The sequence below is a fragment of the Pseudorca crassidens genome, chromosome 14 (assembly GCF_039906515.1).
Source record: "Pseudorca crassidens isolate mPseCra1 chromosome 14, mPseCra1.hap1, whole genome shotgun sequence".
NCBI classification, from domain to species: domain Eukaryota; kingdom Metazoa; phylum Chordata; class Mammalia; order Artiodactyla; family Delphinidae; genus Pseudorca; species Pseudorca crassidens.
The window spans coordinates 10,870,013-10,896,301 of record NC_090309.1 but is presented as its reverse complement, the minus strand read 5'-3'; the positions used below and the strand labels follow the sequence as shown (position 1 = coordinate 10,896,301).

The following is a 26,289-nucleotide window of genomic DNA, read 5'->3' as shown; positions in this document are numbered from 1 at the left end:
CATATGGTTACCTTATCTTTGATAAGGAAGCAAGAATATACAGTGGAGAAAAGACAGCCTTTCAATAAGTGGTGCTGGGAAAACTGGACAGCTACATGTAAAAGAATGAAATTAGAACACTTGTAACACCATACACAAAAATAAACTCAAATTGGATTAAAGACCTAAATGTAAGGCCAGACACTATCAAACCCTTAGAAGAAAACATAGGCAGAACACTCTATGACATAAATCACAGCAAGATCCTTTTTGACCCACCTCCTAGAGAAATGGAAATAAAAATAAACAAATGGGACCTAATGAAACTTAAAAGCTTTTGCACAGCAAAGGAAACCATAAACAAGACGAAAAGACAACCCTCAGAATGGGAGAAAATATTTGCAAATGAAGCAACTGACAAAGGATTAATCTCCAAAATTTACAAGCAGCTCATGCAGCTCAATATCAAAAAACAACCCAATCCAAAAATGGGCAGAAGACCTAAATAGACATTTCTCCCAAGAAGATATACAGATTGCCAACAAACACATGAAAGAATGCTCAACATCATTAATCATTAGAGAAATGCAAATCAAAACTACAATGAGATATCATCTCACACCAGTCAGAATGGCCATCATCAAAAAATCAACAGTAAATGCTGGAGAGGGTGTGGAAAAAAGGGAACCCTGTTGCACCGTTGGTGGGAATGTAAATTGATACAACCACTATGGAGAACAGTATGGAGGTTCCTTAAAAAACTAAAGATAGAACTACCATATGACCCAGCAATCCCACTACTGGGCATATACCCTGAGAAAACCATAATTCAAAAAGTCATGTACCACAATGTTCACTGCAGCTCTATTTACAATAGCCAGGACATGGAAGGAACCTAAGTGTCCACGACAGATGAATGGATAAAGAAGATGTGGCACATATATGCAATGGAATATTACGCAGCCATAAAAAGAAACGAAATTGAGTTATTTGTAGTGAGGTGGATGGACCTAGAGTCTGTCATACAGAAGTAAGTCAGAAAGAGAAAAACAAATACCATATGCTAACACATATATATATGGAATCTGAAAAAAAAAAAAAAAGGTCATGTAGACCCTAGGGGCAAGACGGGAATAAAGATGCAGATGTAGAGAATGGACTTGAGGACACGGCAGGGGGATGGGTAAGCTGGGACAAAGTGACAGAGTGGCATGGACATATATACACTACCACATGTAAAATAGACAGCTAGTGGGAAGCAGCCGCATAGCACAGGGAGATCAGCTCGGTGCTTTGTAACCACCTAGAGGGGTGGGATAGGGAGGGTGCAAGGGAGGGAGACACAGGAGGGCAGAGATATGGAGATGTATGTATATGTATAACTGATTCACTTTGTTATAAAGCAGAAACTAACACACCATCGTAAAGCAATTATACTCCAATAAAGTTGTTTAAAAAAAAAAAAGCAGCAGAATCAGCACTGGAATCCCACCATCTCTCACAGAACAGGCACTGGAATCCTGTGAAAGTAAAGATGCTTTATGTTCCTGTGTTAGTTCTTCACGTGGAAAATAAGTTATTTCTCTTCTAGATGATGAAACTCAGCTTTGAACATCCCTCCTCATTTAAAAATTTAGTAAAACTGTGTGACTGTTATCCTGATGATTCCAGACTCTCCAGGGCCCTGTCAGACCCCAGGTATCAAGGCTCACGGCCCTCACAGAGCTTGCAGGCAACAAAAATGAAGCAGCAGAAAGGCCAACCGCTTGCGAGGCAGTGGCCAAGGCCAACACATCGCCTCCAATCTCCTGAAACTACCAAGGGCAGAGTTGTGATCTAATTTCCTTAGAACAGGCTGGAGAGGCCCATCCTCATAAAAGTCTAAATCCTTGGCATAGCTGAGGTGACCCATTTAGAAACTAATTAGGTTCAAAAAAGTCATGGTCATCCTTGTACTGCATGAATGTGTCTGACAGTTTAGGGAAAGACACGCCACGTCGAGAAGTTTCTGACTGGGGACTTGCTTTCATCTTCCTGAGGAAGTTAAATTCTGAATGTGGAGCCCCTAACTCTTTGGGGACAAACGAGTATAAGCTGTGTGTGTGTGTGTGTGTGTGTGTGTGTGTGTGTGTGTGTGTGTGTGTGACACTTTCTAATTAAAAAAGAACTTTTAAAATGAATTCCTAAAAGCAATATATAAGTGCTATAAAAAACAAACCCACCAGAAAAAAGGAAAAGAGAAGAAAAATTCATCCATAATCTCATGATGTGGGAAATAAAAGGATGCCTGAGAAAGAAAGACCCCGAGAAAAATGCTGGTCGGGAATGGGGGATCAAAAGGATGGAGGTAGATGTTGCAGGGATGCAGGTGGGGAGAGCCCCAGAAATCAACAGAGCAGATCTGGGCAAAGGGAGCCATGGAGTGTTCCAGAGGGAGGAGAGATATGACAGCATAGGAGAAATAGTCAGAGGAGACTGAGGAGGGAGTCGGGGGTGAGGAAAGCCAGAAACAGGGGAGGAAGCCAGAGGAAAGTAAGAGGGCTGGATTTGGGGAAGGAGGAGGAACGCTGACCTCGTAGTTGCCCACAGCAAGTATGGGTGGCGAATTGAGGGACAGTCCTGGGTTCTGAGGTCGGAGACACCTGCAATGTCAGGTCATCACTCAGCACCTTCACAAGGCTTTACAAACCAGCACCACAGGATGAGCTGAGAGAAAGGACAGCCGTGAAGGCCATTGCTGAGGACTGATTTTATGTTCTGTGTTACACAGGAGCTATCTTTTCCACCCTTCACAACAGCATCTCAGCACCCTGGTTTTAGGGATGAGGAAGCTGTGGGTCCCTGAGGTTTTCCCACTCCGCTCCAGCCTTCCCTGAGGTTTTGCAACACTGATCCCTCTGTCTGGAACACTCTCCCCAGATCGCCGGGTGGCTGTCTCCCTCGCCCCACGCCCGTCTGGACCACAGGGAGGCTGTCTCTGGTCCTTCTGTCTGAAACAGCTCCCTCACCCTCCACCATCACTCCCTGTCGCCTCACTGCAATCTATTTTCCATCATAGCTTTTCATTCTATTATAATTATATAACAGGAATGCTAGAATCTACTCCTTAAAAATATATTTATTGCCTGTTTGCCCCTTGCGGACTGTACACTCCGTGAGGGCACGGACTTTGCCCCATTCACCACTGCTTCCCCAGCATGGAGATGAGACCTGGCACACCATACGGGCACAATATAGTATCTGCAACCAACTGGGGGAAATAACGTGGGTAGGTGGTGAAACGGGGTTGGAACCCCGAGCCACCCAACTCCGCTGCCCACCTGTGCTCTTCTCTATAAAGCAGACAGGCGTCTGGACAGAGGGACATGGAAGTGGACGGGGAGGTGAAGAGACAAACCAGAAGACAAAGATACGGGATCCCTCTGCCAGCCCCATCCTGGCAGGAGCTGCAAAGCCCAGGAGCCTGTGTGGACAGAGGGGCAAGGCTGCTCATACTCTGATAGAGATCACGAAGGTCAAAGGCCATGGGGACAGAACAGGACACAGAGCCCACGGCTGGGCAGAGAAGGGCCAGGATCTCAGTGTCCAAGCTGGGCATCAAGTAGCAGCAGGGCTGGCACGAGGTGGGGGGCAGGGACAGGGGGCAGCAGAGGCCCAGGGAAACTGCTACCCGAGGCCGCAGGTGACCCCGGCTCAAACCTCTGGGGGTGGATGAGGCTGACTTTGAGACAGGGTAGATCCGTTCATACGTGGGCCTGCCCTCCTGTATGGTGTTGCTGAAAGTCGATGGAACACAGTTAAGGATAACACAGCTGCAGCTTCGAGAAGAAGGGCCGCAAAACAGTTAACGTAAACTTTGCCTCAGTTTCCCGGCCTGGATGCTGAGTGGTGTCGTCTGAACGGTCAGTGTCCCTGACTCTCCTGGTGGGGCTCAAACAAGGGGTGACTCAAGCTCCCCCAGAGGGTACAGGGACCCTCGAATCAGCCCTGCCGCAGCCCGCCTGACCTTACAGGTTGGGGGGAAGAAAGGAGCCTTCTGGCCCAGCGACAAGCAGCTGTCCTGGGGGTGGGTGGAGGGGGAAGGACACAGGGGACAATGACTCGGCACTTGGAGGGACACTGAGGAGGTGCCCGAGATGACAGCAGAGAGCGGCCCCCTGCAGTGGCCACGTGAGCCCAGAAGGAGAGGCAGCACTTCGTCACAGACTTGACACCTGACGGGGTCCCCGGAGCCGGGAGAAGAGCCGAGTTCTGGCGACAGTGGCCCCCGTACTTGGGTTCACGGCACACACGGGGGCTGTGGCCCCAGATTCAGAGTAGAAAAGTCCAGGCAAGGGCCCCGCCATCTCCGTCAACGCTCGCTCACCTCCCTGGAGCCAAAGCTGCTGCCTTCGCCTCCTCCAAGCCGGCACCTCCCTGGAGCCTGCCTCCAAGGCCCAGGTAGGCCCATCCCAGATGAGGAATTCGCACTCAGTCTCTTCTTGCCATAGATGGAAAAGACCCGTCAGCGCCGAGGGGAAGGCCAGGAACCACGGTTCAGGGCATCGCGACAGTATCAGCATCACACTGTCTCCCTCCCGAAGCACATCTCTCCCAGAGCCAACACCTGTGAGACCTGCTTCTGCCCAGGAGGAGGAGGGCCTCCTCAGTGCCTAGGATGCCAAGGAAACTGCTCCTTCCGTGGTGCTTTCTAGAAGAGTCTGAAGTACTCTAGGAAAATGACCAGGGCTGTACTTCCTGTTCTCTCCTCCTACCCCTCCATCTTCCAGCCACAGGCCTCCCTCACTCCCTCTTAGGATTCTGTTTCCAGCCTCACGATTGTCTCAGCGTTAACTGGGGAGCCAAAGAGGCCCATTCGGCAGGAGGACCGCGCATCACACATGGCTCTCGGCTCCTGTGTCCACGCCGAGAGCTGCTGATGCATGTGTGGTTGAAGCCTCATGGGGGAGAGGACTGGGTTCTCACCCTGCCTGTCATGTGGGGAATCGCTCCATGGCAGGCCGGAAACTTTGGCCTCCAGTGTATCTCAAGTTAAAACTAAAGATTTACTCTGGGGAGGCCTATAGGGATATGACAGAGAGTGTGTGCATGAGTGTGGCGTGTGTGTGTGTGTGTGTGTGTGTGTGTGTGTGTGTGTGTTGTGGGCTGAATTGTGTCCCCCCAAATTCTTATGTTGACGTCCTAACCTTCAGGACCTCAGATGTGACTGTATTTGGAGACAAGACCTGTGAAAATGTAATTAAGGTTAAATGAAGTCATTGGAGTGTGTCCTAATCCACAATGACTGCTGTCCTTGTAAGAAGAGGGCATTAGGCACACAGAGGGAAGACTGTGTGAGGACACATGGAAGAGAAGACGGCCATCTACAGGCCAAGCAGAGAGGTCTCAGGAGAAACCAACCCGCCAACGCCTTGATTCGGACGTCTAGCCTCCAGAATTGTGAGAAAATAAATTTCTGTTGTTCAAGCCATTCTGCCTGAGGTACTTTGTTTTGGCAGCCTGAGCAGTGTGTCTGTGTGTCTGTGTGTGTGCAGTGTTATCTCAAATCTTGCTTGCTCTCCACCAGAGATAAATCAATGTGAACTGCTTCTCCAATGTGAATAAATCCTTTGGAGTCTTAGGAAATCCTTCTCTCAGCCATCCTCTCAAGGCACTCCCTAGCACCTTGGGTTTTCATTACAAAATGAAATGGTTGTTTCCATGATTTTTCTTCTCTTCCACTTTGGACTCCTGAGTGGGGGCCTTTGCTTATACATTTCAGGTTGGGGGCTGGGGAGATGAGAAAAAAGAGGGGAGTGAGGGAAGAAAGAGATTTCATCCCCCAAAAAGTGAATAATATTTTCCATCAGCTTACTTCACTCTGAATAAAAAAAAAAGAAATGTGGACTAGACAGAGGGAACTCTAAACTCCGTGCTCCCCAAGCCAACAGCTTCCTCGGGGGACATGCAGGCCAGGATCTGGGAGGAAAGAGCACACTAGTTAGATGTGTTACTCTAGCCCTGCCTTCTGGGTTACATCGGGCCTCTTAGCAAGTAATTGTGAATGTCATTAAGGTTGTGTCCCATTTCAGTGAGGGCCCCATGAAACGTATTTTATGATTCAAAACTTTGTACACTGAAAGTTTAATATGTTCCTGCTGTTTTTAACATCTCTGATTTTTTTTACTATATGATTATGTTTAATAAATGTATCAGAAAAAATTAGAAACAGGCTTTCTTCCCCCCCCGCCCCCCGCAAACAAATTGAGGGTAAATTTTGTTAATTTGAAGAAGAAAAAGACAAAATCAATCTTATCTTATTGGTTAAAGGAGGGTCAATGGAAAATAGACCAGCCAGGAGGGACTGGATCTTAGGGTTGCATTAATTTTACACCGATGTTTCTCTGCCACCCTGAATGGGGAAAACCCCACATATATGGGCAGTTGGTGTGTGAGAGACTCACTGCACCCTTTCCTGTGACAGCCGTGATTCGGGGTGGGGTCTTCTGAGAGCCCAGCTGATGATGGATGTTCTGATGGAGGTGATGACAAGTTGTCCCGCCCTGTCCTGTGTGTTTTGGGGTGACCCTGCACTCTCAGGGCTTATGAACTGGGGGGAGTGGGTGGGAGGGAATTCTTTCGTGGGTCCCATAACCAAATGTACACTGAGGGTCTCGCGTTGCAGGCGCTATGCCACACACTGCGAACCACAGACACGGTCCTGTCCTCAGGAGAGAGACGGGCATTGGTCAGGTAGACAAATAAAACAGGTAATTTAGGGCTTCCCTGGTGGCGCAGTGGTGGAGAGTCCGCCTGCCGATGCAGGGGACACGGGTTCGTGCCCTGGTCCGGGAAGATCCCACATGCCGTGGAGCGGCTGGGCCTGTGAGCCATGGCCGCTGAGCCTGCACGTCTGGAGCCTGTGCTCCATAACGGGAGAGGCCACAACAGTGAGAGGCCCGCGTACTGCAAAAACAAACAAACAAAAAAAAAAACAGGTAATTTAAACATCTGTGGTAAGTGCAGAAAAGACAAGATCTGAGCTCCATGAGGAAAGAATAAACAAGAAAGACCTCTTCTAATCCAGATGCCAGAGAAAGTTTTCAGGGCTTAACTTGGAACCGTAAAGAAGAGAAATGGAGACAGCGTGATCCAGATGAGAGAACAGCGTGTGCAAACACACTGTGGCCAAGAAGGAGCACAGAATGTTCAGGACTGGAAAGAAGGCTGGGTTGGAGGTGGCGAGTCCGAAGAGCAGCCCAAAGGTAAGGTTGGAAACAGGCATCAAGTGACTTGGGACCTCAAAAGGCATTTGGGGGATTCATTTTATGTTAGTTAAGGTGCAAAGTCATAAGATAATTTTAATCTTTGGAGTAAGATGACTTGTGATTTTAAAAGACAGTTCTAGGACTTCCCTCATGGCGCAGTGGTTAAGAATCCGCCTGCCAATGCAGGGGACACAGGTTCAAGCCCTGGTCCGGGAAGATGCCACATGCCACAGAGCAACAAAGCCCACGTGCCACAACTACTGAGCCCGCGTGCCGCAAATACTAAAGCCCGTGTGCCTAGAGCCTGTGCTCTGCAACAAGAGAAGCCACTGCAATGAGAAGCCCACGCACCGCAACGAAGAGTAGCCCCCGCTTGCCGCAAGTAGAGAAAAGCCCATGCACGGCAATGAAGACCCAATGCAGCCAAATAAATAAAAGACAGCTCTAGCTGCTGAGTGATCACAGCCCACAGGAGGCGAGAAAGAAGGGGCTGGACTAGTTGGTTAAGATGGGAGACCTGGGTGGCCTGGAGTCAGAGGGAGAAGGGGTTGAACAGGGTTGGGTGCGTGCATGAGAAAGAGAACGTCCAGGCCACATGAATGGCAGGTGTATGGTGTGGTATTTACCGAGTTGGAGCATCTTGGCAGAGGAGTATGTCTGTGTGGAAAGATCAAACGTTCATATCTGTAAATGTCAGATGTGAGAATCGGAGAGACATCCAAGTGGCCTGGCCAAAATGAAGGCAAGATACAAGATTCTGCAGATGCAAAAAGATGTCTGGGATGGAGATACAGAGTCCTCACTATGTAAGTCTTCAAAACCAGTGGAAGGGACAGAATTATCAAGAGCATAACTATACAGGGAAGAGAGGACCCAGGCTCATGTTACGGAAAATGCCAACATTCTGAGGGCAGGCAGAGGAGAACTGGCAGAGGAGACTAAGAAGACATAAAAGCAGAAAGAAAGTTGAGAGTATAGTGTCCTGAAAGCTTGGGAGAAGGGTGCATCCAGGAGGGAGGGGTCAACCACGATGAATGATCCTGGGAGCTCAGGTAGGTGAGGACCCAGAGGGATCCTTTGGGCTGAGCCTCGGGGAATCAACGCTGACTGGCCCAAAACAGTTTAAGTAGCATGGAGATGGGGAAGCCAGATTTGCTTGGGACATCTGTCACTGGCAATATGGCAGATGAGATAGTCTTTAACAAAAACTAAGTCTCCAGTAGAATCCATTGAAAATATGCTTGATAGGATATTTTTGAAAAATCATTTTGATGTATATCAAAGTGGTAAAGAGAAATACTCAGAGGCCAAACTCAGAGCATGAGTCCAAAATGGGGAGCAGGTGTTGAGGCCAGGTAAGAAGTTATATAAAGACATGTGTATAAATGTAGTCCTCTGGAAAACAATGCCTACCAAGGGTTAAGTGAGAAAACACCATCCCTCACTTAAGAAGATATTGAGGAAATTTGCTAGTCTCAGCTCTGGCTGTGAGTGGAGGGGAAGAAACATCTCTGCTGAATTTTTACCATGGTCTGCATTCCTATGGCTCTGGGGCCAGAATCCATACGACACCCTGAAAGCTCCAAGCAAGGAGCTAGTTCAAAGTGAGCTGAAGTCTCCAGGCAACCGGCAGAGGTAAATGCAGATCCTTTCTGGCCTGAAAGAACTACCAAGACAAAGTTCCAAAATTCATGGGCTCAAGAAAAAAAAATCACAAAAAGCAAGGGAAAGTAAAGGACAATCAGAAGAGATAGATAACAATCAACAGAATCAAAACTGTAGAGGTAACAGATATTAATATTAGACTACTACACCAAGAAGGAGATAAAATAAGAACATGAAGAGAGAGTCTTCAGAATAACAATGGCTTAAAATTTTTCAAAATTGTCAAGTGGCACAAGTCCATGTATTTAGCAATCCCAAATGACCCCAAATAGGAAAAATAAAAAACAAACCATACCTAGATACATTATAGTGAAACCATAGGTCACCAAAAATAAAATAAAGTATCTTAAAAGGAGCAGAGAGAAAAATGACAATTACCGATTCCTCAGCACCAAGGGAATCAAGAATAATAGTAAAAACTTTAAGTGCTGAGAGAAAATAACTGTCAACCATGAATTCTATCCTTAACAGTACTTAGCCTTTCAAGACTGAGGATGAAATAAAGACACATTCAGACAAAGAAAAATTAGGTTTACTGCCACAGAACCACACTCTTCTGAAGAAAGTACTCCATGAACAAGGAAAATGAAGAGATGCAAGAAGGAATTGTGAGCAAAGAAATTGGTAAATGTGGTAGTTCTAGAGAAACCCTGATTCTATATAATAATAAATATGATGGCTAATGTGTGGGATTAAAAACCGTAGGACTAAAGTAATGGACAATAATACTGTAGAAGGTGGAGCTAGTGATTAGGGAAAGCAATCAAAGCTCTCATATTGTCGGGAGAATGGAAAAATAATAATTAATTTTAGACTTTGTATGTTAAATGTACATACTCCAACTGCTACCACAAAATGAACATAATAGAATGAAAAGCGGAAGAGAGAAGAATGGAAAGAGGAAAAAAACCATAAATCTGAAAGAAAGTGCGAAGCCTAAACAAGCAGAGATAAAACACAACCAAAGAAAGCAAGGCATAAGATGGAAGAAATGAATACAAATATATCAGCAATGACAATAAATATTTAGACTACACAGATAAAAATGAGGTTGTCGGACTTTCCTGGTGGCGCACTGGTTAAGAATCCGCTTGCCAGTGCAGAAAACACGGGTTCGAGCCCTGGTCCAGGAAGATCCCACATGCCACGGAGCAACTAAGTCCGTGCGCCCCAACTACTGAGCCTGCGCTCTAGAGCCTGCGTGCCACAACTACTGAGCCTGCAGGTCACAACTACTGAAGCCCACGTGCCTAGAGCCCATGCTCTGCAACAAGAGACGCCACCACAATGAGAAGCCTGCACACCACAACGAAGAGTAGCCCTGCTCACCGCAACCAGAGAAAGCCCATGTGCAGCAACAAAGACCCAACTCAGCCAAAAATAAAATAAATAAATAAATTTATTTTTTTAAAAAATGAGGCTGTCAGAACAAATTAAATAAAAACCAGGTAAGTGTTATTGATAAGAAACATAAACGCAACATGCTAACACACGCTAATGTAAAAGGATCTAACAAATACCAACTAAATGGAAGCTTTTGTTCTTATACTAATATTGGACAAAATACATTTTAAGACATTACTAGAGCTAAAGAGAGTCACTACAGGAGGACCCAAGATTCAGTACACTAGGAACATAGAACAGTTCTAAATTTGTAAACATCTACTAACACGACTTGAAAAGAGTGAGATCAAAATTGATAGAAACACAAGGAGACACCAACAAATCTACCATCAACAGTGGGAGATTTTAGTCCACTCGATAACTGATAAATCAGACAGACTAAAACTTCAATAAGAACAGGGAATATTGGAATAATGCCACTAATAAGCTTGATCTATTGGTCACATTTAAAACCCTGCAGCTCATTACAGAATGCATCTTGAAGTTCACATGGAAACTGTCCATGCTCTAGGTCACAAAGTACGTGACAATAAATTTCAAAAAAATCTGTATCACACTGGCCATCTTCTCTGACTACAATGGAATTAAGTAAAAATACCAACATAATAATTATTTTTATTATGACAACAAAAATAAGAACAGTCACTAAAAAGAAGGCAGTATGTACAGTGGTTATACTTTGTAGCCAAACTGCCTGGGTTTGAATCTTGGTTCTGTTAACTCAGGATCTGTGTGATCTTGGGCAAATTGCTTAAACTCTCTGTGCCTCATTTTTCACATACGTAATATTGGGGTCATAACAGCCCTACTTTGTAAGGTTGTTGTGAAGATTATATAAGTTAAGCAATGTAAAATGTGAAGACTGGTGCCTGACACGTAGTAAGAATGCAACAAAGTTTGGCTATTATTATTTTTAAATACTAGACATTAGGAAATTTAAAAAAACATACTCAGCTAATTCATGGGTCAAATAAGTCATGATGGATGTTAACATATGCTTAGAATTGATAAACAGAAACTTTTACATATCAAATCATGGTTGATCAGCCAAAGCAGTATTTACCAAAAAGTTATAAATTTAAATGTTATTAAAGTTATAATACATAATTAAAGTTATAATATTTAATATAATTATAATATATAACTAAAGTTATATATTTAAATGTTTATAATAGAATTGGAGAGATGGCAAAAATTAATGAGATAACATGCAAGTTAGGGTAATAGAACAAGAGCAAAAAAGCAAATAAACACAAAGAGAATAGGAGGAAATAAATAACGAAGACAAAAAGCAATGAAATGGAAATCCCAGATATAATCTGGAGAGGAACAACAGAACCAAAAGTTTATTATTTGAAAAAAAAAGAAAACAGATCAAGAGATAAAGGGGTGGGGAAAACAAACAATATTAGGAGTGGCAAAGGGGGCATAACTACAGATACTGTAGAGATAAAAAGATAAGGGTATTATGAACTTTATGCCAATAAACTTTAAAAAGAAGAAGAAATGGACAAATTAGTAGGCAAATATAAATTACCAAAACAGACTCAAGAAGAAATAGAAGACAACCACTAAAGAAAGAGAACCAATCATTTTAAATGTCTATGAAAGGAACTATGAGACCTACATGGCTTTACTGATATTTGTATGAAATATGCAAGGAACATATCATTCCATTTTATACAAACTCTTTGAGAGAACAGAAAAAGAAGAAACACTCCCTCCCCAAGTCATTTAATGGGGGTGTTATAACTTTGATATCCAAATTAGACAAGGGCAGAACTAGGAAGGAATAACACAGGACAGCCTCTCTCATGATCACAGATGGAAAAATCCTAAATGAGTATCAGCAGACAGAATCAACAGTGAATTAAACACACACACACACACACACACACACACACACACCCCATGACTAAGTTGTATTTATTCCTAAACCCAAGATTTATTAAACATTAGAAAATATGTTATTGTAAATTCACCACATAAACAGATTAAAGGAGGAGAAGGTGTGATTATCTCAGTGAAATAAAGGAATGTAAATAATTCCATACAATTTAGATCCATTCATAATTTTAAAACCAAACGAAAAACACGAGTACACACACAAACACACAAAAGCCTCTTCATAAACTAAGGGTAACACATACCTGCCTTACCATGATAAAGAGTATCAGCAGAATAGCCACACCAGTAACAGCCTTAATGGTGAAAAAGTATGCACGTGCCCATTAAAGTCAAGAATAAAATACAGGTGCCCGTTATCAACCACTTTAACCACTGCATTGCATGGGAAGCTCTGGCCACTTCAATGATATGACAAAGAAATGAATGTCAGTAACTGTAAAGGAAGAAACAAGCTATCACTTTTCACAGGGAATATGATTATGCTCATAGGAAACGCAAAAGAACCACAAACAGATTATCAGAATTGTTATGACAGCTTAACAAGGTCGTTAGATATAAGATCCCTCCACAAAACTTCAACTCCATTTCTATACACCAGCCTGAAAGGATTAGTTAGGAAATATTTCAAAAGCTATCGTATGTACTGTAACAGACATCTGCTCAGCTACTATCTGAGAACTGTCTTACCACCCATACACGTGGGGCATCAGCAGGCATGTTCATGATCTGTGACCCCATTCCCTAACCAAACATGTCTGAGTTGGGAAGGACACCAACTCCAGCTGAGCCAGGGATTCAGCACTGAATCTATGAGACACCATCTCAGAGAGTAGCTAGCATGGAGATATTATAAACTCCACAGCCAAAGGGCAGCCACATATGCAGAGGAGCATGGAGAATGGACAGACACCAGAAAAGCAAAGCCTGAGACTATACCCCCAAGGGAAGGAGAAACCAAGAGCAGAACTGCCTCTACTCTAGACTCCTTCCAAGCTCCTGGTCCCCATGAGACCTGGATTCCAGAACACATCTCTCTCTCTCTTAAGATATATTCTCCTTTCTTACTTGAGCAAGTTTGTAATGGGTCTCTCTTACTTGCATCCAAAAGAATGTTAACTGAGATGATCACAAATTCAGAGGTCAACTTGTGAAGCTTCATTTTTTCCCCATTCATATTTCCTTGATGTGATAGAGTGAATCCTTCTGAGGAGTTACAAACCCTCTCAAGGGAGGGCAAAATGAGGATACAGTAGATTCAAAATTGGCCAGGATGGATGCCAGCTCTATCCACATCATATGTCTGGATGTTATCCATCGCATATAAAATTTATAATTGCCTTCTTTACGCCCTTAAGAGGTTTGGGCTGAGATCTTCAAAGGAATGCTGCCAATAAAATGGATCGTCCTTGGGTCATTTTAGTAATCTGTCTTTTCTTTATCAGTGATGAGGGTCAGTTTTACTACCTGCTACCTCCAACTCTAATTTGCTTGACAAGATCAGACCTGTGAACATAAGACACTCACAAATATGACATGTGGATGTTCTCACTAGGAGATGATTTTTTTCCAGTGACCAGAGGCTAACAATAAAACACAGAGGCTTGTTTACAAATTGTGGATAAGGTTAAATGAGGGCTAAGTGTAGAACATTGATTATCATGGGACCCAGAAACAAAGTTATCCTCTCCCTCCCCCAGAAAAAAAGCAAGGTCCAGAATTAGGGATAAAAGGCTAGGATTTAGAAAAACTGAATTAGAACCCCTGTCCCCAACTTTCACTAGATCTGGAGAAATAGCATGTACCTCTGGTCTTAATTCCTCCACCCATGTGGACAGTTATTCCCACTCATAGGACTGCTGGAGGATTAAAGGCGGCCACAATTACACAGGTCCTGGCACTTTACCTAGCAGGGACTCAGGAATGTCAGGGAGTCAGGAGTGGAAACCTTTTGAACAATTAGAGCCAAGTCCTCTAATCTTGGAGCAAGATTCTTTCAAAATTGAGAAATAACGAACCATCATAAAGTGTTTTTTATTGTGCTGTCTTTCTAAATCCCTACAATCAGAAAGGGACAGCAGAGATGAGCAGAGCCTAGGACTTAATCTGGAGCCCCAGAATTGGGATCCTTCTTGAAGGCTCTCAGTCTGTCCAGAGAAAGGGGTCTTTGGTCTATGAAATGGAAAGGGAGGGAGTTGGTCAGAGACTCGTTGGTGCCCTAGAAAAATTAGGCTGGAGCTGAGCAAAGGGTCTGGCTGATTAAGCTGTTACAGTAACCACTAAGACGGCCCTTCTATTGAGGTCAACACTTGGGCCCCAGCCAGTCCCTTCTTAGGAGGTTTGCCAGATCAGGCCCTGGATCCTTTCCGAGTATGAGCTGAACCCTTTCTACCCTGCTACCCAGTTACTTGGTGTTATGCCTTAATTCCCCCCTACCCTGCCCACATATGCATTGCTAGCCAGCTGGACCCATGACCCTCAGACTTAGAATCCTCCACCAGCACCACTAGCTACACATGGCCCAGGCACAGCCAGGGCTCTTCTTGGCTCTGTTTCTCCTTATGAAATTGGACGGGGAGCAAAACGGTGCCTGCCATGCTCGGCTGACCTACTGACCTGCTTTGAGAGATACATGTCTAGGGGTTGCTGTGAAGAGCTGGGCCTTTAAACACTCACTATCTATTGTATTCCAGGGAGTAGCAAGTCTGCAGCATCCAGGATGGAGGGAGGCCCTCGCATGACAGTCCTTCTTGTGCCTGCCTGCCTGCCTGCCTCCCTGCACTTAGCCCACCTTGTCTGGAGCCCACTTTGCCTTCTAGAAGAGCTTCAAGTCCTCCTTGGGGTTGGGAACTGGCCCCCTGAGCTCTTGGATTTTTGAGTCTCGTTTTTCTAGCTCTTCTGGCTCTTGTTTGGTCGCCAGCACTCTTAGCTGCCTGCATTTGGAGACCATATATCCTTCCTAGTCTGCGGCGCCGCAGGAAACCAGGAACCACATGTAAGAGTCGACTGGCAGAAGCAGGCTCCTAGCGGAGGCTGGACAGGCTCCTTCAGGAGTAGAGTGAGGGCTTGAGCTTCAGCACGTGGACTTCGTGTCATCTCTTTGGGATTCTCAGAGTTCTGTTTTGCTTATTTCAGGCCTTGGCTGTGTTCCAAGAAATGGCTGCTGCCAGATAAACGAGGTGGTGGTGCATCTCCCTGAGGATCCAGTCTTGGGACTAAGTCTACTGAATAACCACGGGGTCAGCATCACACCACTTTTTCTTCTTTAATTTATAAACACTTGTAATTGTTTCAGTGTTCTCTTGTGCAATCTTTAAAATATAATGATTCTGTCATTGTCCAGCTGGATTATATCTCCAAACAGCAAACAGCAGCTCCGTGTCTGACATGAAAGGAACAGTCGATGTGTGTTTGCTGATAACCTTATCATCATGCTGGGTCAGAGATATCTTCTAAGACTTTATTTGCTCCAATTTTGTCCACGTATTTCTTTACGCTGCTTCAGCCAGTTCTGCTCTCCCATGTGGCATTCGGGGATACACTGAGGAGAAACGGAGCAGCCGGGGGACGGAGATGAGAAGGCACCCACGGAGGGGCCCTAATGGAGGGGGGGCCTAAAGTCCTGTAGTGGAGACTGATTCTGAGGACCCAGTGAGCCCAGGGGTGGCGTCTTTCAGTGTTGGACGGCACAGCCCCAGGCCATCCAGGTACAGGTAACACTCAAGGCCCAAGGGATACTGTAGAAGGTCGCTGTGAAGAATTTGGCTGTGCAGGGCCAAGGTCAGCAGCTGTGGCTGCAGCTCTACGGGGGTTGCGGGTGCGGCCCACAGTGGGGACCATGCAGCCTGTGCTGGCCCCGGGCCTGTCTTTGCAGATGCTGATGCTTTGGAGTCTGATTTGCTGAGAATCTGACTTGCCTCCAGGGTCCAAGGCTGCACCCTGAAGAGCCCCAAGCAGGCAGCTCCCAGGCAGGTAGAATGTGTCAGGGTCGGGGACGGGGAGAGGAGAAGGGGAGAGAGTTGGGACCCTTCACTGGAATCACATCCAGGAAGAAGGAAGAGGAGAGTCAAGTATTTACTGAGCGCCTACCATGCGCTAGGCTTTAAGAGAGAAGGAAACTGAGACTCCCAGGGGTAAGGCCCAAGGTCACAGCGTCCTGACCTTGAGATTCCACCCCTTCCATGACGAGGTGCCCCCGCACCACTCAGAATGCCCTCTCCATGACACGGTCCGGCATGAATCAGAAATGGAATCCAGGGTTCTCTTTCCCACTCCTCACTCAGCTGGTTGTAGGAAATTCAATCTGGGTTTGCTTGGATGTGGAGAAAAGAGGCCATGTGCAAGTTCAGTTAAATATCAACAGCCTGAAAATTTGGTTGACCCCATCAATCCTTTTTTTTTAAAAAAAAAAAAATTTATTTATTTTTGGCTGTGTTGGGTCTTCATTGCTGCCCACGGTTTTCTCTAGTTGTGGTGAGCAGGGGCTACTCTTCGTTGCGGTGTGCAGGGTTCTCATTGCGTGGATTCTCTTGTTGCGGAGCACGGGATCTAGGTGCCCGGGCTTCAGTAGTTGTGGTGCACGGGCTCAGTAGTTGTGGTGCATGGGCTTAGTTGCTCGCGGCATGTGGGATCTTCCCAAACCAGGGCTCGAACCCGTGTCCCCTGAATTGGCAGGCAGATTCTTAACCACTGTGCCACTAGGGAAGTCCAGACCCCATCAATCCTTAAAGGAAGAAGGTGGGAAGCAAAAGAAGCAGTGGAACTGAGTCACGTGACTCCTCCGAGCCGGCAGAGTCTGTTCTCCACGTTCCCACCAGGCAGGTGAAGGGTTTTCAACACGTCCAAACCAGGCCGGTGGATTCTCCGCTTACACGCGTAGGTTAGAAGCCACAACGCAGACCAGACCAAGTGTAAGCACGGGAAAGGTACACGGCTGCACCAGGAACACGCGCTGCCCCCGCCAGCTCCCGTTCCAGCCCCTCCCTGACTCACTAAGGAGGTTTGGGATCATTGAGCCACATCTCGCCGCACTTCCCTCATGGGCTCTAGATGTGCGGGCTTCAGTAGTTGTGGCACGTGGGCTCAGCAGTTGTAGCTCGCGGGCTCTAGAGCGCAGGCTCAGTGGCAGGGAATCACCTCAGAGGGTCTGGGAGGAAAAGAAGGGTCTGGACCTGCCAGCCAACCTCCATCCTGATCATCTCTGCCTTTTAATTGGGGTATTTGCATTTAAAGTGTTTGTTAATATGGTTAGGTTTACATCTGCCATCTGGAGGTTTGTTTTCTATTTGAACAATCTCTTTATTCTCCCACATTTCCTCTTTTTCTGCCTTCTTTTGGATAAACTTAGTACCGTTATAATTCCATTTTAACTCTTTGGTGGGCTACTTGGCTACAAGTTTTGGTTTTATTATTTTAGTAGAAGTTTTAGGATTTATAGTATAAATCTGCAACTTATCACAGTCTACTTCCAGGTAGGTGATACTGCAGCACTTCATTTACAGTACAAGAACCTTACAATAGCACACTTCTTTTTCTCCCCTTCTGGCCTTGCTGTTCTTACTATCATACATTTTTACTTTTACATAAGTTATACACCTCACACTATGTTGTTATGATTTTTGTTTAAAGAGATTTAAATACTAAAAAAATTTTATATATTGACACATTTAGTTACTATTGATATTTTTGGCGCTTTTCATTCCTTTGTGCAAACCCATACTTCTATCCAATATTATTTTCCTTCTGCACGAAGAATTTCCTTTAATATTTCTTATAGTAAAAGGCTGTTGGTGATAAATTCCCTCAACTTTTGCAGGTCTGAAAATGTCTTTATTATGCCTTCTTTTTTTTGGAAACATAATTTTGCTGAGTATAGAGCTTTAGATTATTTTTCTTTTTAGTACTTTAAAAATGTTGCTCCAACGTTTTCTTGCTTGCATTTATTCCAATGAGAAATCTGTCATCCTTACCTTTGGTCTTTTACACCTAACATTTCTTTTTTTCTCATTTGTGAGTCTTAAGGTATTCCAGACTGGCTGGTGGGAAAACGTACTATTCCCAGCCCCGTGTGAGCACTGGATACTGTTCCCTCTAATCTTTTTTGTTTTTAATAAATTTTATTTATTTATTTTTGGCTGCATTGGGTCTTCGTTGCTGTTTGGGCTTTCTCTAGTTGCAGTGAGCAGGGGGCTACTCTTTCTTGCAGTGTGCAAGCTTCTCATTGCTGTGGCTTCTCTTGTGGAGCACGGGCCCTAGAGCACCCAGGCTTCAGTAGATGCGGCTCGTGGGCTCAGTAGTTTTGGTGCGCAGTAGTTGTGGTGCACAGGCTTAGTTGCTCCGCAGCATGTGGGATCTTCCCGGACCAGGGCTTGAACCCATGTCCCCTGCATTGGCAGGTGGATTCTTAACCACTGTGCCACCAGGGAAGTCCCTGTTCCCTCTAGTCCTTTTGGGTGATTCTTTCCGCAGCCTCGAGTGGTTTCCTCACACTTATGCAATAGCCAGTGTCAACGGAATGATCGCAGGGGACTGGCTGTAGGTCTCTGAGTTCTCTGTCTGGTTCTTTATCCTGTGAATTCTAGATGTGTGGGTCTCCCTGGACTCTCAGCTCCATGAGCTCTGCCTTGGTTTCCCCTCGTGAGGCGTGGCATGGGAACACCTGCACGGCAGTAAACAGGGGCAACTGTAGGGCTCATCTGGTTGATTTCCTCTCTCTCAGAGATCACTGCCCCTCACTGCCTGACGTCCAGCATCTTGCCAACTGTTTAGTTCATACATATTGTCCATTTTTTAAGTTGTTTCAGTCAGGAGGGCATATCTGCTTGTCTGTTACTCCAACTTTGTCGGAAACAAAAGTCCACTAATGCTCATTTGACTGAAACCTTGGGGCCTCCCAGCTGCATGCAGTGTACAGTGTGCACCCCTCACATGTCCTGGCCCTCAAGACAGGGAATATGTCCCTAGTACACTGCTCCACACATAGAAAGAACTTAGAAACACTTAACAATGACTCTTAACCAACAGTCATTAAGGCAACGGAGTGACTGCATGAACATGAATTATGAAAGTTCCAACCAGTGTTCATCTGAGAATCTGATTTTGGAAAAAATTTTCTTGTTTTGCATGAAATCTCATTGATCCCAGGCTTTATGCACAAAACGTGACCGACTTCGCTGAAAAGGTAGAGAGAGTTAGAAAAAATTTAAGCTGGGAAACAAAGGAGTTAAAAGACGGAAATATAGTTCAATTCCAAAGTTCCCTTCTGTTTGTACTCTGTGTATACATCCACTTCACTGCTAAGGGCTACTTCTGCAACATTCAGGGGAGGCAGCGATTGCCAAGGCTCTTGTAGAAACAGCCAACCTAAGACTTTCTCATGACTTCCTGACACAGAGTGATGATGTTATTCAAATCGACCACCAAGTGCTATGGAAACACTGATTTATGAAGAGAAAAACTCTCAGAATCCAAAAGTTTCCATGGAACAGATTAAGAGCAGCAGTGCTGGGATCGTGAACTCTCGCCCGGTCCAAACGCTGGAGGCTGCTGTTCAATGAGTTTTCCCCTCAGATCCAAGATGAGGCAGCAGCCAGCAAGAACTGATCGTTTTCTATTAGTGTCTATGCTTAGGAGATATTTAAAGGCCTTTATCTCTTTCCCACTTACAGATACATAATCTTAAATCCTAAAGGGCCAAATTAGTAGCGTTCCGGTGAAAACGGAATTATCAGATTTGGGTCTTAGCAGAAGCCACCCCACAGACTGAGCTAGAAAATATTTTCCCCTGAAAGCCCAGCTTCTTTTTATCACTGTGGACACACTCTGCTGAGATGCAGCTCTCAACTCTATATAGCAAGGTCCTTTTTTGATCTGTGAGTCCAGGCTGCGTTGTGAAAATTACAGTCTATGACCCACTAGCAGGTGATGAAATCAGCTTAATGCATCATGACTAGCTTTTCTTAAAATGACATAAAATTAAAAGAAAATACTAGAGCACGAGATCACAACAGTGAGATGAGTACTGTTTCATAAAACTTGTCTTTCCAGTTTTGTGTATATGGGTGTGTAAATACGGGTGGTACTGAAAGTGTGCCCTTTTCTATGGGTCACGGTCAAAAGAGTTTGAAAGCCAGTAGTCCTGCAACTATTAAGATTCTGTGTTCACCTCCTGGCAGAAGTGGGAACTAGTAGAACCTTTGGTGACAATACAAATATCATTTAAATAATTGATCTCAAGGGAACAATCATAGGTATGTGGGAAAAAAGTTTGCTACTAAAATGTTGTCTATAGTGTCATTTGTAATAAAGAAAAATTTGACATACACTAAAGAATTAGCTGAATAAAGTATGGTGCATCTCCATGATAAATGGTACCAGCCGTCAAAACTTCACTGCAAAGAAATGATCGGAAGGGGTATCCATATCAACTCATAGATGAAAAGGAGAGGTTATAAAATTTTAAACACATACGTACACAGTGCATAGAACGAATACAGTGCAAATGATAGCAATCATCCCTGGGAAAGTATAATTGTGGGATTTATTTACTTTCTTCTTTGTGTCTTTGTAGTTTCAAAAATTTCTACGATGGATATGCACCACTTCTGTAATTGGTGAAAATAATACAAGAAATGTGATTTCAAATATGCTTTCCTCGGCAAAGAAGCTGCCTTCCACAGACATTGCTCACTTCAGGCAATAGTAACAAACATGAAAGTTAGCAGTCCAGGGAAACGGGATTTAAACAGGGTGTATGTTTAAAGTAGAGGCAACAATTAGGTGCCAGATTAGTCATATCTTGATAAATGGTACAATGATTTTCCATCCCAGGGCTTCCCTGGTGGCGCAGTGGTTGAGAGTCCGCCTGCCGATGCAGGGGGCACGGGTTCGTGCCCCGGTCCGGGAAGATCCCACATGCCGTGGAGCAGCTGGGCCCGTAAGCCATGGCCACTGAGCCTGCGCGTCCGGAGCCTGTGCTCCGCAACAGGAGAGGCCACAACAGTGAGAGGTCCGCGTACCGCAAAAACGAAAACAATGATTTTCCATCCCAGCCCTCTTCTCAAGTCCCTGTTTCCTAAACTACTCAACAAATGAGCCATCAGAATGGGTCTGTACAGGCTTTAGAGCCTGCTACTGAATATGAGTAGCCTCAAGGCAATGTCCGTGTTCTTTGTCTCCAAATACTTAACAATAGAGTCAGATGTTTAAATAAAATATTCAAGGTAAAAAGTAATAATAAAGCAAGGAAAGACCAAAGGGGCCAAGTTTTGTGGATTAATCTTAACTTCTAAGGGTAAGAAAGAAAAATGGAGGCACAGGGCAGTCATTTATTTAGTCAGTCCATCTGTCCATCAGTCCATCTGTCTGATGGACATCAGTCTGTCTATCAGTCTATCATTCAGTCTGTTTAGTCAGTCAACAGCTGCTTACTGATACTCCCCACTATAGTCAGAAGTAGGGTTGTGGTGATCAAAGACTTGGTCCCTGCCCTTTTGCAATAGGGAAGAACAAATCTGATTCCATATTGGATCTGTTCTTTCACTTTAACCTTTGCATTCTATTGCTTTTGCTACAAGTTAAGAATGTTGCTTACAGCCTGAAAATACACAGGATAGCCCATTCGCAAGGCTCTGACCTTTAAAGGTATAACACTTTCCCATTCAAATAAGAGATAAGAAGTTGCAGAACAGAGAATAACATTTGTCTTGTGGAAGGTTTACAGGAACTTCGTGACCTGACCTACAAGGACAGCTGCAAGAACAAAGGATTCTGACACCAAGAAGTTTGCAACAACTAACCACACTCCCTCCCATTTTAGTATAAAAGAAGCCTGAATTCTAACTCAAGTAAGATGGTTCTTTGGGACACGAGTCCACCATCTTCTCGGTCTGCTGGCTTTCTGAATAAAGTTGCCATTCCTCCCTTGCACCTTCACCTGAACCCAGCCCATGCCTGTCCCAGTGTCCCTAGATGCGCCACACACTCCCACACCTTCACCTGTGTGCAGGTATCCCTTTATCCAGCAGGTCCTCAGACCCCCATCTCAAAGCCTCTCGTTCATCCTCTAAATTGCTAAAATGACACTGCTCAGCGACTGCCCCCCGCCCCCCTCCAGATGTCACTGAGTCCTCCCAGCCCCAGCTGCTGCATAGGACCTGCCATACCAGTCTGGGTTCTGTATCCGTCTTTACGATGGCAAGCAAAACAGACCATGTGGTATTTTTTTTTTCTCCAAATCCCCAGGGTAAGCACACCATAAAGATGTCAGCTGCTGCTTCCTGGGTTCACATGTGAAGCATTTTATGCTCATCATCTTGCATACCTTAATCCTCACAACCACTACAAAGGAGAGTTTATCCTCATTTTATATATGGGGAAAATGAGGCACAGTGAAGGGAAAAACTTTCCTGTGGTCACACCCAGGGTTGCTGGCTTCAAACCCAGTAAATGTCTGTTGAAATACATTTTTTTGAAGCAAGACCTACTTAGGCCTACGGGCCGTGAAAGAGGTGGTTTTCAGTACCATCTCGGGAGCTCCCAGACATTCATACTTCACTCCTGGAGACCTCCTGCCTGCACAAGATGCGGTGTTTGTAAATATAACTTAGAACAATTAGAAGATGCTCATGCTTTCCTTTCAACAAATATTTATGTCTCTACAAATAGCCTTGGGCTAGGTGTTGGGTGCATATGGGGGTGGAGAGGAGAAGGGAAGGAACAGAAATGGAAATCAGGGCCCTCTGCATCCACTGCTGAGGAGCTACTGGGAAGCAAAGCCTCATGAGGCAGCAGTGCCCGGTGGGATAACAGGCCTGGCATCCAGCCTGGAAGAGCAGCCCTCCACAGTCAGGTTCTTTTCCATAGTATGGTGGGTGAAGGGGTCATTTCTGTATTGCCGGTCGGTGTGTGGCAACGAAGGAGGGCATGAGCGGGCAGGGTCACTGGATGGATGGAAACCAGCCCCTTGGCAGGGGCCTCACACGTGTCAGGTCACTTAAGGTCATTATAAGCCATCGCCCCCAGCTGCCTCAGAGGACCTGTACTCCTGGTCCAGCTGCGCCCCAGCGCCAGCTGTCACTTTATTCCCTATTCTCCTTCTTTTCCAGGCGGATCCGACATCATTCCCACTGGAAAAGCAAGCATGTCCCCCACCGTCACAGACACAGTACACACGTCTGACCAACCAAGGTCCCCTTCACCACGCGCACATCCTTACTCAGCCACCGTGAGAGAAGTGAGCACGGTGACTCTCAGATGAAAGGACACAGGAAGCTCCCAGTCCCATCCTCACCGTTCATGTGGGAGAAACCTTGGGCTCTGCTGGTGGTGAAGGCCCAGCCCCTCCTCGCCCCTCCATGGACCCCGACTCTGATGCTCTGAGGCCGGGCTCTCCAGAAACGCATCCTCCCCTTTTATTCTCTACAACCACCCTGGACTTGCTCTTGACCCCTTCTCACTGAGGCTAAAATTCTTCAGCCTCCCCTTCAGGCTCAGAGCTGCTGTTGTTAGGCAAATACTCAGTCAAGTTCAAGATGGAATTCAGGCCCAAGGCCCAAGAGGGGCTCCCTCCTCCCTGCTCTTCCTGCAGGGCCTGCTTCTGGCCCACAGGACGATGAGGCGGTATGGTCCCTGGGGGTCACCCACACAGCACTGTCATCTGGGGCTGAACCTCAGATGCCATCAGAGCTGACGTCTGCAGCCGTGCAATGCCACGCAGTCACAGGTCCACAACCACACATCCCCCACATTCTGTCCTCAGAGACCCCACTTGGGTCCCCTTTCTCACCAGTGCTGGGCTCCCACAGGGATGCAGAGACTCTGGCACCCTGCATCACGCAGGCGCCTCCACTCTCAGGATTGTAGAGGAATAGAGCACAGATCCCAGCTGTCCTCAGACTCCCCTCGACTCTGCAAAGATTCATATTGGGGTTTCTCATACCTCACACCCCTCACTGCTCAAAATGGTCTGAGGGTTGGGCTGGGGACACTCTGTACACTCTCTAAATGGTTGGCATATCCCCATTTGCCTCCTTCCCAGGGTAGAAACCCCTGGGGTCACTCCTGCCTTCTCCCCAAGGGATTTAAACACTGGAGCAGAGCTTTGATCATCTGACCCCCACTGGCCCTTTCCTATACTCTCAACAACCACCACCACCAAGTTTCATGACCTTTACCGCGGGCCACCGCGGGCCTCCACGGGCCAAGCATTTTACAAGCACGGTCTGCATCAGTCCTCACAGCATCCAAGAAGGTGGACATGCACAGGTGACAAAATTAAGTAATGCATCCAGGGTCACAAGGGCAGGAGGGAATTCCACCTGGTTCCAAATCCCACTGGCCACATGGTCAGCCCCCACACGTGTAACCATGCAGACCCTGCAGGACTGGGGGCCCGCAGGGGCTCACCAGGCCTCCGGTGCACTCTCGGCCGTCCTGCAGGTAGCCGATGTTCTCCCAGGTACTATAGGCCTTCAGCCCTGCCACCAGCACCTGCAGCGGGCGACTGCCAACAAGCTCCTAACCTCGGAAGACGTCCTCGTCCAGAAGGATGCCGGCATACCTGCGAGACAATCAGAGACCCGTGATGGATGCAGTAGTGCCCCCAGCACATGTGCTCATACGGGATATTGCTCTCATAATGTCTTTGTCTGGGTTTTGGTTTCGGGGTGCTCCTAAAATTCATTTTCCCTTTTCTTTTCTGAAAGAGTTTGTATAACATCAGTATGTTTTCTTTTCTTACATATTTGGTTGTTTCACCAGTAATGCCAGACAAAGCTATTCAGGTTTTCTGTTTCTTTCTGTGCCACTTTTGGTACTATGTATCTTTCAAGAAATTTGTCAATTTCATATGTTGTCAAATATATTGGCATTACATTGACATTACATCAACAACAATAATAACAATGATATTTAATTTTATTTACCCTTTCAGTGTCTGTAGGACCTATAGTGATGCCTTCTCTTTTATCCTAGATACTGATAATTTGTGTCTTTTTCTGGATCATTCTAGCTAAAAATCTTTCAATTTTATTTATTGAAAGAAAAAAACAGTTTTGGGCTTAATTATTTTTTTTCCATTCTTTGACCATTTCTTATTTCATTGATTTCTGCTCTCATTTTTATTATTCACTCTACTTTCTTTGTGCTTAACGTGTTCCTCTTTTTCTAGCTTCTTAAACTAGAAATTTACACCACCGGCTTTAGCCTTTTCTTCTTTTCTAATGTAAGCATTTAAAGGTATACGTTTTTCTCTGAGCACTGCATTAGTTGCTTACCACAAATTTTGATATGTTGTGTTTCATTTTCATTTTATTCTAAATATTTTCTAATTTCCCTGTGATTTCTTCTTTGACCTATGAATTATGTGTGTTCTTTAGTTTCCTAATATGTAAAGATTATTCCAGATATTTTTCTGTTATTAATTCTTAATTTAATTTCATTCTAATCAGAGAACATATTTTGTATGATTTCAATCATTATAAATCCACACGGTCTGTCTTGATAAATGTTCTATGTGCACTTCAAAAGAATGTGTATTTTGGGGAGCTTCAAGATGGCAGAGGAGTAAGACGTGGAGATCACCTTCCTCCCCACAACTACATCATAAATACATCTACACATGGAACAACTCGTACAGAACACCTACAGAACGCTGGCAGAAGACCTCAGACCTCCCAAAAGGCAAGAAACTCCCCACGTACCTGGGCAGGGCAAAAGAAAAAACAGAGACAAAGAATAGGGTCGGGACCTGCACCAGTGGGAGGGAGCTGTGAAGGAGGAAAGGTTTCCACACACTAGGAAGCCCCTTCGCGGGCAGAGACAGCGGGAGGTGGAGGGGGAAAGCTTCGGGGCCGCGGAGGACAGCGCAGACACAGGGGTGCAGAGGGCAAAGCGGAGAGACTCCCGCACAGAGGATCGGTGCCGACCGGCACTCACCAGCCCGAGAAGCTTGTCTGCTCACCCGCCGGGGCGGTGGCTGGGAGCTGAGGCTCGGGCTTTGGTCGGAGCGCAGGGAGAGGACTGGGGTTGGCAGCGTGAACACAGCCTGCAGGGGGTTAGTGCGCCACGGCTAGCCAGGAGGGAGTCGGGG

At 45.6% G+C, this 26,289-nt stretch overlaps 1 protein-coding gene across 1 annotated transcript in view; it reads right to left on the bottom strand.

Annotated features, from left to right (window-relative positions):
- Positions 1-26,289, bottom strand: part of ACOXL (acyl-CoA oxidase like) — a 365,696-nt gene that overhangs the window by 150,457 nt on the left and 188,950 nt on the right. Inside the window, 1 exon segment of the mRNA XM_067704360.1 lies at positions 24,606-24,759. Within this exon segment, the coding sequence (XP_067560461.1) occupies positions 24,606-24,759 (154 nt within the window).